Source organism: Amphiprion ocellaris, chromosome 10 (assembly GCF_022539595.1).
Source record: "Amphiprion ocellaris isolate individual 3 ecotype Okinawa chromosome 10, ASM2253959v1, whole genome shotgun sequence".
Classification (NCBI taxonomy): domain Eukaryota; kingdom Metazoa; phylum Chordata; class Actinopteri; family Pomacentridae; genus Amphiprion; species Amphiprion ocellaris.
The window spans coordinates 8,647,716-8,664,825 of record NC_072775.1 but is presented as its reverse complement, the minus strand read 5'-3'; the positions used below and the strand labels follow the sequence as shown (position 1 = coordinate 8,664,825).

The 17,110-nt window shown below is 39.3% G+C and overlaps 1 protein-coding gene across 2 annotated transcripts; it reads left to right on the top strand.

Moving 5' to 3' along the window:
- Positions 1-145: 145 nt before the first annotated feature.
- dis3l2 (DIS3 like 3'-5' exoribonuclease 2) lies at positions 146-15,260 on the top strand. Of its 2 annotated transcripts, none has more exons than XM_055014639.1 (21): positions 146-498; positions 1,511-2,301; positions 2,392-2,522; positions 2,681-2,734; positions 2,935-3,036; positions 4,178-4,361; positions 4,545-4,609; positions 5,061-5,290; positions 5,370-5,543; positions 6,365-6,444; positions 7,372-7,484; positions 7,694-7,801; positions 7,930-8,163; positions 8,558-8,637; positions 9,112-9,295; positions 9,516-9,602; positions 10,892-11,039; positions 11,333-11,463; positions 11,820-11,924; positions 12,205-12,309; positions 13,412-15,260. In XM_055014639.1, the coding sequence occupies exons 2-21, from the start codon at positions 1,536-1,538 to the stop codon at positions 13,511-13,513; spliced, it is 3,183 nt and encodes a 1,060-aa protein (XP_054870614.1). In that variant the 5' UTR covers positions 146-498; positions 1,511-1,535; the 3' UTR covers positions 13,514-15,260. The 2 variants fall into 2 exon arrangements, with proteins under 2 accessions (XP_054870614.1, XP_023154018.1); XM_023298250.3 differs by lacking the exon at positions 146-498 and adding an exon at positions 544-981.
- Positions 15,261-17,110: the final 1,850 nt, after the last annotated feature.

The window sequence follows — 17,110 nt, the reverse complement described above, 5'->3', positions numbered from 1 at the left end:
AGTAATGAACCATGTTTTGAATGAAGTGTCGAAGCTTCAACAAAGCCTCGATCAGCCATCACTATCCACACGTAGCCGGGTATCTCACAAAACGAAGATATTTTTCTATGATTCGGCCTATCATCCACACGAAAACGCAGATTTACGTCATCAAAAACGATTCTTTTTAAAAACTCCGACCAAAGTGAAGATTTGCGAATTCTCCGTTTTATGCGTCTGCACGTGGACATCAGTAACCGGGGTTTTGTGTTTCGAAACGTCACCGTCTGCGACAAAATATGTTCTTACGTCACATATGCGACCTGTGTTTACATTCGGTAACAGTATGGATGCTCTCACAAGGTTTTGGACGCTGTTTCTTGTACAGGCGCTTTTTACTTGCTTGTTTTTACAAGCCCAGATACTGCTCCACATTCAACAACACAGGCGAAGGACGACGTTAAGGACGGTTATTCTCCACCACCTTGCTAGGATTTGGGGAACTACTGCCACCTAAAGGTCCGGCATGCTTATGAATGTGCTGAAAAACACACTTATGTGGTTAGGTGTGGCTGAAGTTTTTTTCTAAAAACGAGGTGGTGTGTACCTAAGTTTTTTTCTAGACGGAGGGGGCAGGATATTCGGTTTTACAAAAACCCGGCTACGTGTGGACAAGGCCTTAAACTGACGACATTCAACCGTCCCTTTATTCGCTCTACTGTCTTACAGCAGATAACATGATAAGGAGAAGATAATGTGGAAAATTGTCATGTTTATTTCGGTCATATTGTATTAATGGGCTACATGTCAACGCAGATTTCAGTCCTACATCTTGATTTCTTGGTTTCTCTGCTTTCGGCGAAAGCTAAATTTCCGACAGCCCTCAAAGGCATCAGATTGTTCATGACGACGGAGGAAGTGAACGTCTCAGCTCACATTTTAGCTGTGAAAGACGTTTGACACAAAACTCAGCGTTACACAACTTACATCGTAGTGAAAGAGGTAATGGGTGACATTGTTATACGGGTGTGTTTACGTTAATGTTCGGGTCGTTTATCGTGTTAACGTCGCCGTTTGTCAGTGTGACTTTAAGCTAGTTAGCTAAACCAACACCTGCCGTTAGAGCAGCTAGCTAACTGATGCTAGCCAGCCGTTGCTAGTAACTGTTAGCTGGGCGAAAATGTTCGTTGAGACGTTATAAACTAAAACAATGTGCTGATACGGTTTTGTTTTCTCGTGTAGTGATCTGAAACAGTGTGTAGCTTCAGTTAATGTGAATTTATTCAACTTCTAGTCATGTCTGAGTTTGTAACATGATTTACAATGAGATATTTTTAACAGTTTACTATATGATGTAACTTGAAAACGTGTACTACTCAGAAGCAAGCGAGCTATTTTCATTTTCCTTTCCATTGAATTAGAACAAGAAAACGACCTTGGCTTTTTTCATGCTTTGAATTGTAGACACTACTTAGTGAAAGCTGCTTGAAAGTTCTGTGTTGACTCTTCTGTACCCTCTTTGCCTTTACAGAGACAGCATCTTTAAAGATTGCCTTATGGATTCTCCTCAGCAGTCAAAGGCTAACCTGAATCGAGAGCCAAAGCGCAGCCAGAATCAGTCCAGCACTCCTCCTCAGAAAGATGCCTATGCCAGGCTTCTCAGCCAGCATCGCAGCAGCAAGTTCAGCTCATATTTAGAACAATATGCAAAGGACTCATCAATTCAAAGGGAAGGAAATTGGCCGAACCCACTGCTCAAAGCCCAGAGTGACAGGCTGAACACACCTCAGCAGAAAAGAGACCAAGTGTTTTATGATTTCTCTGATTCAAGTGACTTCTCCCCATCCTCTATGAAAAGTAGAGGAGAGGAGAGCTCACAATCTATGTACATGGAGAAGCTGAGCATTCGTAATGCTCAGCAGGACTGCGAAAGGCAGCAGGGTGTGTGTGACAGGCAGCGACGGGGACAGAGGAGGGACACCACCACTAGCCACGACGGAGACATCGAGTCCGGAGAGGAGCTCGGTTCTTTAAAACCTAATGAGGTGAAGAAACAGCAGAAGCAGCAAAGGAGATTCAAGGACTCTAACAAAGATGGTACCTCTAAGGAGACTGACTCATTCGTTGGACATCCTCAGTCCCCAAAGAAAGCCAGTCCTAGTGGGCAGGAACAAGACAAGATGAAGAAGTCAAAGAAGAAAATGTTGCACCAAGAAGAGGAGAAAAACAGAGAAGGGATGTCAAAGATGACCCTTGCTGATGCCCAGATGTCACGGCCCAAATCCCCTCACAGTAAAGAAAAAAGACAGCAGCAGTCCCAAGGTGAGTTGTTTTTCAACTAAACTATAAAGTAGTTTGGATACAGTTGGTGATTTATGATGAGTCAATTTCACCGAGTTCTTTCGTTTTCAGCTTCAAGTGCCAATTCTCCAGCTGACAAGAACAAGAACAAAGGAGGCAGAGGGCAAAAGAAACAAGTGTTTGAACCCTACATGACCACTGAGGATGTTTCCCATGGCCTCAAAAGAGGGGAACTTATTCAGGTAAGAACCCAAGACAAAAGCAAAATCTCTACTGAGGATGGTTGAAGTTACACAAGGTGATAAAATGATGTACAGTTTATAATTTTGTCAGAAATTTGTTCAGTAACTCTTGTTAGCAGTTGCATTGAAACATTTCTGACTCCTTATTTTCTCTACAGGGACAGATAAGAATCAACCCCAAGAAGTACCATGAAGCTTTCATCCCATCTCCTGTAAGTTAGTATGACTTGCTTTGTGTCATTTTTGTTCTGCTAGCCAATCCAGAATAAATTAGACATTGTTTAATAACCTGCCTGCAGGATTCTGCAAAAAACAACACACTGTATGGCTATTTAGTTAACATCCATCTGGGCGTGTTTACATCATAAGTCAAAGACGACCAGGACACAAACCATGCCTTTTATGTTTTCAGGATGACACACGGGATATTTTCCTGGATGGGATTGTAGCTCGCAACAGAGCTCTGAACGGAGATGTAGTGGTGGTGCAAATCCTCCCTCAGGAGCAGTGGAAGGTAAGCAAAATATCAGTACAGTAATATATCTCTTCTTCTTGAAATATATTATCAGTACTCTGTGATCAAATATAAATATTTTTATCAAAGCATGCATTCCCCTGACCAGTTTAACTTACGTGAGTGACAACTTCATGATTACCCATAGTGGCATTTCTTAAATAGAAGAGGATAAACTGAAAGCATGTTATCTAAATTACAATGATGAAGAATAAACTGACGGGGAAGATGGCAAACAGTTAAAAAGCAAATCAGAGCTATGTGCAGTGGTCCCTCATCCATTGTAGGGGTTGCCTTCCAGACACATTTTAATTTTAATTTTTAATATATTTTTATTTATTTATATTGTTTTCATTTTTTTAGGCTAGAAAATGCTTATTTAACCGCAAAAGTAATTAAAATAACGTAGCGATCACAGGGCCGGTCTATGACTGAACTGTTGTGCTGCAATGAATCATGGGAGTTCTTGATGTTAGGGGTTTAAATGTCATTGTTGTGGTGTCAGTGTTACAGTGTTGTTAGTGTTTGTGTTTTATTGTGTTTTTGTGGTTTAGTCAGCCTAGTTAGTTTGCTTAAGTGTTTTGTTGTCAGGACCGTGAGTGTGTTTGATGACTTCCTGCCACATTTACTATAGTATTGCTTTCTGTGTGTGTCAAAGGAAAAGCATCTGCTGGTTGCAGAGTGTATAAAAGACAGATATCCGTTCTCCAGTGTCGTTCTTAAACGCAGCTCACCACAATAATAAATATATGAAAATCAGTGAGACCGTGAACAGTGAGCCGCGATGTGGCGAGGTACCACTGTACTTGATTTGACACATTAAATATATTTAGGACAATACACATGCTAACACTAAAATGCAGAGTATAAACGCACAACTCCAACTTTTTGCCCATTTACAGGTGTTTTTTCCTCTTCAGTATATGCAGATGTTGTAATGTATCATAGATAATGATCTTACATGTACTGAGTTTTGCAGATGCAAAATCACTGTTTTGCCATACTGTTGTTATTGGAGCTACTTCTATGACACCCACCCCTACTATCTGTGCTTTAGCTCTTTACTCGGAGTTGTACCGAATGGCTGATATGCTTCATAAAGTTTGATGAACCGATTAATGATGGAGACGTTTCTGGCTAGGTTGTGAGGTCAGATACTGACTGTGAGGGCGCCAGTGAGTCAGAGACCCAGAAAGAACACATCATGCAAAGAGCTCAGAAGAAGAGGGAACGTGCCCCCAGTCCTGATGTTATTGTAGAGGACCAGTGCAGCGACCAGGAAGAACTCATCAGCAAACAGAAGAACATCACTCTCATGGACACAGGTACAGTGAAGAAGTAGCAAACACAGCATCTATCATGAGTAATAATTAATACAGAAACTGTTGTATTTGATGATATTTTATATTTATTGATTTATTTCACAGTAAAATCAATAAATAATACAACCAGTTGTAGAAAAGTTCAGCTAATGCATCTTAATATTTTTCTTCATTTAATGAAACTAGGGGGACCTCTGGAAGAAGCGCCAGCCCCACGGTCCAATGGGGAAATACTCCAAAAGACCGCTAAAGTGAGCTTCCTTTATACCTGTTGTGTTGTGTTTCTCACAGCCATTCCTTTTCTACGCAGGCATTTCCCAGAAAAAAATAACCACACTTATGCTGTTTTTTCCTATTCAGCAAGAAGCAATGACGCAAAGGTTCTAAATGGCTTGGCTGTTTATATTAAATATCAAACTATCCTCCACTGCAGTCACATCTTTAGCCTAACAAATGTAAACCTGTCGTAAAAGTCTTCTAATGACAGCAAAGTGAAACAATTTGACTGTAGATGGTTATGTTAAGTTGTCTCTACACAATAAACACACAAGATGCACTCAAAAGAAGCATCAAGAAAAACATTTTCCATTAAGAATATCCTAAAAACTTCTTCAGCAGTGATTTGTATTCTGTTGTGCTTGATGCTAAAAATAAATAGATTTCAGAGGCATCACTTTACTTCCCTCATCCTTTGTTTACCAGGTTGTGTACATTGTTGAAAAGAAACACTCAAGAGCTGCCACTGGCTTCCTGAAGTTCCTACCAGACAAGCCCTTTGCCATGTTCTCCCCCGTGGACCACCGGGTGCCGCGGATTAACGTTCCCCTTCGTGACTGTCCTGAAGACTTCAGGTCCCGCTCGGGCGACTACACCAACACCCTGTTCATCTGTCGCATCACCAACTGGGCAGCCGACAGCAACTTTGCAGAGGGGTGAGTGTGACATTTGAAGGAAGATACAGGTTTGTTCCGGTTTGACAGCCGTGTTCACTCGGTTAATGTTTTCCTTCAGGCAACTCGCTAAGACACTGGGTCAAGCTGGAGAAATTGAGCCGGAGACTGAGGGCATCCTGACAGAGTACGACGTTGATTTTTCTGACTTCTCAAATGAGGTATTAGACTGCCTCCCCAAGAACCTGCCCTGGACCATCCCACCTGAGGAGATGAGAAAGAGGAGAGACCTGAGGTAGGACTTGAAAGACCTGACATGTTTATGCAGTTCTTTTTTCTTCTTCCATCTGACACACTGTAGACTTCTATCAAATGACTGCTCAAATTAGTCGGTCAGTATATAACTGAGGGACTTTTGAAGTCCATGGGATATATCTTGCATACTTTTATTTTAAAAGTTTAAAAAAAAAGTTTTTTATGTTCATTATGATCATGTCTTTACAAATTACAGAATTATTTATTATAGAAACAATCACTTATTAATAAAAAAAATTGACTGGATGTCAACTAAATAACAGTCCAAATTTAATAACAACCACCTTCTAATTAGCTAAACAATAATAAAATGAGCTTATTCAAAAATAGTTTTGATTATGTTCTTTTTATTAAGTTGAGATAATCATGACTTTTTTTTTTTGGCAATATATCAAATTTTATATGGAAAATAACATTGTGTCTGTGTCCGAGAAATCACTTTCAACTAAGTTAGCCATTACAAAAACACCTCTCAAGGAAGTGTGTTAATTCCTGATCACACGACCTGCTCCACATGATGTCATTTCCTCCTGAAGAAAAGACTGGCAAGACTCCAAGGCTTTCTTAGTTATTTAATATAAAGTAGTGTGTGAGTCAAGTGTGGATTTATCGCATGTCAACAAGTTTACTACAATATCTTTATAAATAAATTTGAATTTAAATTTTACTCAGTCATATATATAATATTTAGAAGAATCTTTGTGTAAAAATGTCATGTGGTGTTTGGTTATAGGTGGCCATGTTGATTTTAGACCTGAAAATAGCAAAAATGTTTCATAAAGCCCTGTTTTTGATGTTTAGGACGGAGTGTATCTTCACAATTGACCCGGCGACTGCCAGAGATCTGGATGATGCCCTGTCCTGCAAACAACTCCCAGATGGTAAACTACCGCCTCACACTGAATGTCAGTAATGACTTCTAATTAGAGATGGTCGATTATTGTAATGAAGGATTGCATGGCTGTGTATTGACAAGCTGTTGCCCCTTCTGCGAGCCAACATCTGAGCGAGCAAAATTAAATTTGAACGTGTTAGAGGAGTTGTGTCCCTTGTAATAATTAAAACTGGTCGCACTCACTTTTGCCACTTTGAGCATTCGACTGTGAACTCACACTGAGACCTGCTCAGTTTTGTACTAGAGTGAAAGGTCATCCTGTCACATCCTTGCTAGAAGTATCAAAATAAAAACTGCTGGGACGGTGATGTTTTTCACCACCAGATGGAGACAAAGACTCACATTTGATGTCTATTATTTTAACAATCAAAAACCTTTGGCACCAAATGATTAAAATGACATTTAGTTTGTTCACAGATAATCTAGTTTGTAAACCATTGCAGCAAAGTAATTTTGATAGTCAAATTAATTTAAAAATGCTTACTAGCTAGCTAACTAACTGTTTGCCATTTTGCATACATTTGCAAACTTGTTTGTTGTGCTAATTTTCATGACAGATTTTGCTTTTTTTTGTTTCAACCAATGTGTTGCTTATCAGAAGGACATTTATAAATTAAGCTCATTGTCTCTTTGGAACAAAATGCTAGTCTCAGAGATCTGAAGACCATGACATGAGCTGGTCTGGTTTACTTCAATCTCATCTGAGTCCGACGTGTGGGATTCAAAAATTCAAAACTCTGTGCACAGATGTGATTCCACTCTAAAAAATTTGTGCACTCACACTGGTAGAAAGTGAATCTTTGTGAATTTGTGCTCTCTCAAAAATCAGTCATCAATATAGTTCCTTTGAATTGTACATTTTCTCTTAGAGGTTTTGTAACAGCGGTATCTTAACAGTACATTCTTTACGCAGGAAACTTTGAGGTGGGAGTTCACATTGCTGATGTGAGTTATTTCGTGGAGCAGGACAACGCTCTCGATGCCGTCGCCAGCCAAAGAGCCACTAGTGTGTACATGGTTCAAAAGGTTAGTGCTCCCTCACACCTAAAATCACATGTTGATCTGACCAGGTCTTCTTCTATATTTTGAAACTTATTCGTGTTTTTTTGTTTAGTTTTTGCATATCACCATTCATCATTTTTCAGTACATCATTCACCTTCTACATAAAAATAAAAAATAACTAAGTATTTTTTGTAGTTATTCATCCCTGTGTTTGTGTTCTGTCACTCCTCAGGTGATCCCCATGTTGCCGAGGCTACTGTGTGAGGAGCTTTGCAGTCTGAACCCTCTAACCGACAGACTCACTTTCTCTGTCATTTGGAAGATCACACCTGAGGGAAAGGTGCGTTCACTACATTCAGTGAACAGTAAAAGTCTGTTGAATTGATTAAAGTGAAGTTGTTTCTATACCCTCTTGGTACCACAATATTGATGTATGTTGGGTTTTTTTTCACTGTTTCTGCCCTCCAGATCCTGAGTGAGTGGTTCGGCCGTACGGTTATTCGCTCCTGTGTGAAGCTGAGTTACGATCATGCTCAGAGCATGATCGAGGCTCCTGAGAAGTTGTTTTCTGCTGAGGAGCTGCCGCCTGTAGACCCCATGCACCCCATTGATGAGATCCACCAGGCTGTGCTCAATCTGCACTCTATCGCCAAGAACCTCAGAGCCCAGCGCTTCTCAGGAGGAGCCCTCAGACTGGACCAGGTCAGTGCTGGTGTTTGAACTACTTTCTACCTATGTAAATACAACAGGACATGAGAGTGAACATTATGTTCTCTTTATCAAGCATACTGAAGGGCTTAGCAAAGCTTTGGTAAACACATCTGTCCATATACACGTCTGGATAAGAGAAAAACTTCAAAATTTAGTTTTTGTATGATGTTAGCGATACATGCAGTATGGGAAATGCAGTTATTTACATTTTTTTTATTGAGTCTTACTAATCATTTAGACCCTGTGCAAAGCTGTCAATGACAATTTCAGCAGTTGGCTGGACAAGATTTAACAAGAACATTTGTGCTGAGTAAATTATCTCCGCTGTTTTCTTTGTTTTGTTATGTGTATGTTTTATGGTTTGTTTGTTTTTGGTATATTTTAGATAAAACTTTCTTTCACCCTGGACAAAGAAACAATGATGCCTCAAGGCTGCTATGTTTACCAGTACAGAGACAGTAACAAGTGAGTAACAAATGATTTTCAGTTAAATATCATGTATGCATTTATTTGACATGACAGGTATGTTTTTGGTGAAATCTGTCTTTGAATTTCTCTGGGCTTAAATACAAGTCAGGTTCTTGTTAAAGGTCTTCATTGGTCCCCCTTGTGTCTGAGACTCACCCATGAGTGTGAAGGGCTTTTGAACCCACACTGTTTCTCATCATCACTTCTGTCTGTTAAACATTATGTACAGTAGCTGTCAGGCTCAGTGAAGACGTGACTGTAATCAGCATTATGAAAGTGCTGCTTAGGTTCAGCATTTCTAAGTTCTTTGTGGGTTTGGGTCCCAGATTTCAAACAACATTCAGGTCCTCTTTGGTCCCATTAGTGTATTTCCAGGTCTTTGTGGCTTTGGGTAAAACTTTTTGGACCTGTTAAGACCTACTGTTGTTATTCTTCTGTCTTCTGACTGCTAATCCATCATGCAATCTCTAGGTTAGTGGAGGAGTTCATGCTACTGGCTAATATGGCCACAGCCAGCCACATTTACCGCAAATTCCCAGAGTTGGCCCTGCTCAGACGCCACCCTCCACCAAAGACCAAGATGGTGGATGAGCTGCAGGAGCTGTGTGATCAGCTGGGAATCGACATTGACTTGTCCTCTGCAGGAGCGTTACACGTCAGTACCTAAGTGATCCAACAGAATCTCATTGTTTGCCGTTTCTTTTTATGTGATCACACAAATAAATAAAAATGCGGTGATGATAATCGGGGTTAAGGTTTTAGTGGAAGACTTTCTATTGTGTTAGATGTGGTTATTTTTCTCACCCACTCATATCACAGTAAAACTGTAGCTGGATAAGTGTTAATAGCCAAAATCTCTTTTCTTCAACATGCAGAAGAGTCTCAATACCACTCTGGGTGATGATGAGTATACCAGTGCCAGAAAAGAAGTGCTCACACACATGTGCTCAAGACCCATGCAGGTTAGAACTTTCTGTTTCTTTTATTTGTTTGTTTGTTTGTTTGTTTGGTTGAATGTTTGTCCATTTACCAAGTTTATGTTTACATGCTTTCATCAAAATTAGGAAAATTAGATACCTACTGCAGTGTAATAGTTGTTGCCATTAAAGAAAACCATTTAAAGTAGTAAGTCGTAAGTCAGAAAACAGAGAGGATTTAGTGATTTAAATCTGTAGGTGTTGAATATATGCAGTGTTATAATAGGGGTCAACCTGTGAGTTTTATTTTCTATTAGTCATCAAGGAGACAAAACACTAAATTTGGAACCAGTCTACATTTACAGTAAAAATGAAAATGCCAGAGTCAAAATTTAGAAAAACACAAACTTCAACACCACACTTGCGTTATCTACCTGCGTGACACTAAACCTGATAGCAATACCACAGCCTCGAAAGCACACGGTAGTTAAAATCCATTCCAGTTGCATTGGCCATGTGTCATCATAGCAAGAGATGATAATATTGTGGCAAATTTGGCAGTTTTTGCTACTTTCCCTTCGAAACACAACAACACACACTCACGGGAGCTGGTTAAGTTTTACAACAGTGCTCCTCTATGTTTCACTGCCACGGTGGACTTCAGTACTGATAGGCTGTTACTTGTGATCTGTAACTAATCAGATTGTGCTGCGAGAGGGACAATACATGAAACCAGATGGGGAATATAGACAGAGAAAGGTGGCTCCACAAGAACCAAAGTAGACCAATTTTAAATGCATTTACTTTATTGCACTGTTAGATAATGAATGGGCTGCACTGTGGCTTGGTGGTTAGCACTTTCACCTTGCAGCTACAAGATCCTCGGGTCGCGTCCCGGCTTTCCCGGGATCTTTCTGCATGGAGTTTGCATGTTCTCCCTGTGCATGCGTGGGTTTTCTCTGGGTTCTCCGGCTTCCTCCCACAGTCCAAAAACATGCTGAGGGTAATTGGTAACTCTAAATTGTCCGTAAGTGTGAGTGTGATTGTTTGTCTGTATACGTAACTTTGTGATAGACTGGTGACCTGTCCAGGGTGTCCCCTGCCTTCACCCTAAGTCAGCTGGGATAGACTCCAGCCCCCCCACGACCCTAATGAAGATTAAGCGATGTATAGATAATGAAATAATAATAGATAATGGATGGATAATGAATGCTGGATCCGGTAATCAACATGATAACTGGTTGACCCCGAATAGATACTCTTTTAGCATAAAACCTGTCCAGTAATATTTGTTTAAGTTTCTATATTTAATCTCGATCGTTGGTTCTTCCCAGATGGCGTTGTACTTCTGTACTGGTGTGCTGAAGCAGGAGCAGTTCTTTAAGCACTACGCCCTCAACGTTCCTCTCTACACACACTTCACCTCACCCATCAGACGCTACGCTGACATCATAGTGCACCGGCTGCTGGCTTCCTCACTGAGTACGCATCTTTTCTACAAAGGACTCTTACAAACACACAAAAACAGGCTTTTATACAGATGACAGAATTTGTATTGTTTGAAAGACTGCTTCTGTTGTGTTGCATCTAGTTGACAGCGTAAAGGAGGAAGGCACAAAAGCACAAAACAGCCTCAGACGTCGCTCTGAGTTGATGCATTGTTTGTCCTGTTGCCATTGTTTCTGCAATTCCTGCCCCTACTGTGAGTGTCATGTTCATGTGTGAATTATGTATTCCTTTGGCTCATCCTGTGTCCACTAAATGTTTGCACACAGACTGTGGGCCTCGCTTAGGGCTGTCAACAGAGGAAGTCGAAAAACAGGCATCACACTGCAATGACAAGAAGACCGTGTCCAAGAGAGTCCAGGAGCTCAGCTCTGAGCTCTTCTTTGGAGTGTTTGTGAAGGTGGGTAACCAGATCACAATATGCTGACAGCCAGTGACTTCAACAAGATGCTTTACTTCATCACATTGCATCAAAAGCTTGACCAACTACAACACAAACTGTTCTTTCTCTGATATTTGACATTTCTTTTCACCCTAATTCCTCGATTTACTCCTATTCTGTGGTTAGAAAAATGCTGTCAGGGCACCGTGGCTCTGACAGCTTGATTGTAAAGGAGCTTTATGAGTATCCACCTCAAATGTTCAGTAATTTAGCTAAATGCCTAAAATGTAAAGTTAGATATGAACCAGAGACTTGAGGTCAGAACCATGTTGTCTACATATCTGCAAAGTGCTTTCTTGTTCTGCTTTACACAGGAGTGTGGCCCTCTGGACTCTGAGGCCATGGTGATGGGCGTGCTGGATCAGTCCTTCGATGTGCTGGTTCTCCGGTACGGCGTTCAGAAGCGAGTCTACTGCAAGGTCAGCTCTAATAGCTCCATTTTTAAAACCTTCACTCACAATATATGTATATTTCTGCAAGGTCATTTTTCAACTGCAAAGCCTCCAGTTCTGTGTAGATGACTTTCATCTTAGTGCTGTCATTTAGATTACACATAATTACTCACCAAAAAATAAAGCTCGTTCTGTTTGAAGGGTGAAGATGTGACGATACAGGCAAAGCAAAATCGTGTAACAAGCCAGCATCACAGTAGTGAAGCAATTTTAGAAACAATTTGAAACTGTTTGCTTCCACCTTCAGTCTATTGCGGGCCTGGACACGTTCCACCATCGTAAGGTGGGTAAGAAATCAGAGCTGACTCTGCTCTGGACACCAGAGGACCTGGAGAATCCTCCTGTAGAGCAGGTGAGAACCACAAACACAGTAAAGCCTTATTATGATATTACCTGCCAATAGGAACACGCTCTGTTCCTGCTTTCATATTTCTTCTCTGGGTTATTGTACTTTTGAAGGGTGTTCAGAACATCAGTAAAATGTGATAGTCGTTGGATACAGTTATATTCAACTATGTTGTTCCACGTATTGATCCAGTTCTTCCACTGTATTATGGATTTATGATTGTTCTCAAAATGTTTATCAGCACAAGAAAGACAAAGAATAAAAAATAGAATCTACAGTCAGAGTAAACCACCAGACTGTGGTTAAATGGAATTAGATTTGTGCTAATATAATCAAACACAATGTATTATCAAATTTTACCAACTCACTGAAGAAAAAAATGCATTCTTTGGCCGTATCTCTTTTAAAATATACAAATTTCTTGCTCACTGATCACATTTTAACTGACTTTCTCTCCACACTGCCAGATTTCTCATTTGCACTGGTTATTGTTGAAGTTTCGATGTTTATTGTTCGGTTCGAGGTTTACCTAATGTTAGTGAACGTGCCATATTTAGTTAGCTCACCTCTGATTGGCTGAGAGTCAGCAGGAGTGTGTGTGTTGCTCCGTCCCAAGCCGGTGTGTGTGTGTGTGCGTGTGCATCGAGCGAGAGAGAGCTGGCGGTTAATTCTGGAGCTAAGTTATCAGGTTTTTGTAGTTATTTTGGCATTAGCTACGGCCCACAGTAGCCTGTGTGAAGGTTCAGTAAACGACCAGAGAATGAGATAAAGTTTCACTCATTCATCACAGAGGGTTGCCAAGTAGTTCCACGTAACCAGTTCCGCCATAACGATGAAATGCCGTAGGTCGTGGACGTCGTAAACCGAGGACCTCGTGTAGTAAAAATGTATATATTTGTTAAGTTGTTTGGAAGTCAAGTTTTTCTTGTTGCTTTAGTGAGCGTTTTTCTCTCTCAAACTCCTATTTTTGTTTGATATTTAAGTTTCATATGACTACTTTTGGTACCAATCTTATTCAGACCTGGTCAGGATAGTTTGTGTTTTTGACCCATCAAGCTGGCAGAATGTGTAAACTGCAATCATCCTAATTTCTTCTTTATATTTACAGGTGATTTCAATCTTCACATTGGTGGAGGTGCAGCTCAAAGCAGACGGCGCACCGATGAAGTACAGCGCGTTGCTCAAGAGGCCCGAGGACGGCATGTCATAAACACTCTGAGCACACAACTACTTGAATGGAAGTTTGGATTTGCACATTTTCTTTTGTTGATTAATAAAAGTGACATGTAGTGTAGAGCTGCAAATACTGTGGCGAGCATAAAAATCACTCATCAGATCAGAGTCAGAATTCAGTTGAAACTCTAATTCTGAGTATCAGAAGTCTTAAAGATTTAAGTTGTCATATTTTTAACCCACTTACTGAGAATATCCCTCACATCTATACATCACAGCTGCCAATTTAGTTGCATTATTTCCTTTAATTGCATTAATTTCTGAAATTTAGCTAAAGTTATAGACTTGCATTATGCCCCTATCACTGGTATAAGGTCTGCTGAAGTCAATAACAAAATAGTTGGGGCTGTAAAATATAAAGTAAGTTGTTTAAAATGTGTAGAATGGATTTCAAATTGAGTTTTGTGTCTGCTCTGATGGTGAAAGAATCGATGAAGCGATGAGCTTTACTTTGCTGTTGATTTATTGATCTAATGAGGTCAGTTCTGATGTGATATAAGTTATCGTACACAGTCTAATGTGTGAAAACTGATTTTAACTATTTTAAGCTTAAGAGTATTGATTAGCTTCCCGGTATGAGACCCGTGTTGGTGTTTTTTGAGTTTACCACACTACTGAATTTTCTTCATTTGGCCTCATCTTGTAACTTTACTTGAACTCGCTGTGGCCTCACTGAAGCTGCATGGGTCAGATGGTACAAATGTAGCATTATCAGCAAGATGAACACATTCACTACTTCAGTCTCACAACATTAACATTCAGGCTACCACATGTCATCTGTGACTTTTTATGTTGTTGGTGTGTGTGTTTACATTGTTTTATGCAGGGAGAGTTTTCTTTAGATTCTTCTGACATGTCGGTCATGAACTGGCTGATAAATCAACAGCTTACAGGATTTTCTTTGATTTAAACTCTTAAAAGGAAAAACATATTTTCTTTAGTGTCCAAGTCAGGCCAAAGCTTTGTAATTTATCAGCTCATTATTGTTTTTAATCTAAACGCTGGGAGGGAGTTTAATGTGAACTGCTGCCGTGGTGAATTGGTGGCCTTGAGATGTAAAATTTTTGCTTTCTTGCTTCCGAGAGCTTCCAACTGCTGTTTTTGTGCCGTTTTCTTTTTTTTTAAATTTCCGATTTGATTTGTGCAGCACAGAATGCTTTATGGACCTCATTGTTATCAAATGTGAATATCAGTCTCATTTTATTGAAGTGATGGCTTCATTAAATTGGGTCTAAATTTCGGAGCACATTTTAAACTGGATTCGGGACCCAACCTTTGCTTTACCTGAGTCAGTGTGCCTCTCTTTACTCCTCTGATCGACCAGTGCCATGTAGTGTCATACAGATTAGCTGCTACCTCTGTGCAATTTTCTTTTGTCAATTTTTGGGGTTTTTAGGGTTGTGTCAGATTTTTATTTTTTTTTTTGAAATCCCACCAGCTAATTTTTTAACAATATATTTTGTACTACATGGACTGGCAGTATGTGACATGATCATTAAATGTATTTTAAGCCAGTGCTAGCGTTGGACTAGCACTCGTCAGTGTGTCTGTGATTAATGTCGAAAACATGCAAACTTGGTTAACTTGAAGGAAAATTCAAATTCAGTCATAACTAGAATTCTGGTCAGTAAGATGGTGCATTTACTGTATATTCTTATTGTACTTCATTCAAAGCAACGGACAGTTGTCTTTGTCTCTACGAAAATACATACATTGAATCCAAACTGTGTTGTTTTTTTTTTGTGTGTGTGTGTCGTGAAAATTGCTTTTAACCCTCATGTTGTCCTGCGGGTCAAAATTGACCCGTTTTAAAGTTTGAAAATGTGGGAAAAAATATATTTTCACAGTGAAACTTCTGATGTCCACATTTTCAACATTTTTGGGAAATCTTTCAACATTTTTTGGTGGAAAATAATAAATGTTGAAAATGTTTCTTAAGAACATTCACAAAAAAATCAACCAAAATCCAGCGAAATTCACTGGATTTTGGTTGATTTTTTTTTGTGAATGTTCTTAAAGAAAATATTAGAAGTTTTAATGATATATATGGAATCACTAGATATTTTTAGGACTTTTTTGGAAGGTTTTTACTCATTTTTTGAAAAAATTACAAGAATTTTCTTGCCAAATTTGGGCGATTTTTTTTTTTTTTTTTTTTTTTAAAAATAAAACTTTCAAGGGAAACTTTGAAGTAATTATTGGAATTTTCTTTCTGAAGGTTTTGCAAATTTTCAGAAATTTGGAGATTTTTTTTGCTGAGTTTTTGGATTTTTTTCAGACAAGGAAACAATATTTTTTGGTGCCCATAAATGAGGACAACAGGAGGGTCAAAATGACTGCTTGGCCTGGATTCCCTGGAGAAAAGAGGGGAATACAAAGTCTGATCTTGTTGTGACGCACTGATGACTCCTAATTAACTACGCTGGCACTGCCCTCTTCTGTTTAGTTTTTATAGCAAGTAAACCGATAGTCTGTGTTTTTCTTTTTATTACAAAGGAGTGTCCTTTTTTAAATATCAGCGATGAACCCACTGAAGCAGCACAGAACAGATAATGACACTGAGAGTTCTGTGTCCGTATGGTAGCTGATCACCTTGCCCTCATAAAGGTCATGAACTCACCACACCCTCTCTTGGTGGAGGATGAAATGTGAACTTTGGAAAGCGTTTTTTGCTAAATTTCACTCCTTGCTCAGCATTACGGGGCACTTACACAAACTTAGCAACAAGCTGGTGGAGATAGTAGACCAATCAGCTGTTTAAAAACTCATAAATTTCCCTTAAAAGTGGGAAAGGAGTGTGAAAATTGGGATCAGGTTTATTATACAGACATAAAATGACTCAGTTTTAATGGTTATGTTGCTCCATATCTGATAGTTGTATAAACAAGTGCAGCTTCTTTAATTTAAGGTTGGGGACGTTAGGTTGTTTTGGCTCTGAAGAGACCAAAAAAGCCACTTACAACATTTGAAGAATATTTTTTGTTCCATCGTTGCTGAGTTATCTGTTAGATATGGACGCTTCCATAACGCAGCTGTTTTAAACGTCACATATGGTGAAAACCCATTTTTATGGGCTTTTGTCGTTGTTATAAACTCAGAGGTATGACATAAAAGCTGTTAAGATAGGAAGGAGGTTACTTCTGTCCTTCTTCAAGCCCTACTAGTCATCCTCACAGGTTTACGAGTTAGTAGGAGTTTGACCCAGGTGCTATGTAACACCTGAATGACCAATGGTTGCTCATCTCAGTGTGTTTATCCTGAAGTAGCAAGTCATTGGTTTTCAGAGTGAAACAGCCCATTTAGAACAGCCTTAAAACTAGAGTTTGTACATTCATGGTGAAATTAACCATATTTATAGCTTAAAAAAAAACTAAATCTACATGCTCATCTTTAGTATTAATCTACAATGTACAAAATAATTAAATAAAAACCATCAAATGAGAAGGTGTGTCCAAACTTTTGACAGGTATGGAGTACTGAGAGTGCCAAATTACAGAAATAAATCTATAAAAGAATAATAAAGTAAAGCTTTAAAAGCAAAGGAAAAGCACATTTCTTCTTATTTTTTTAAAAA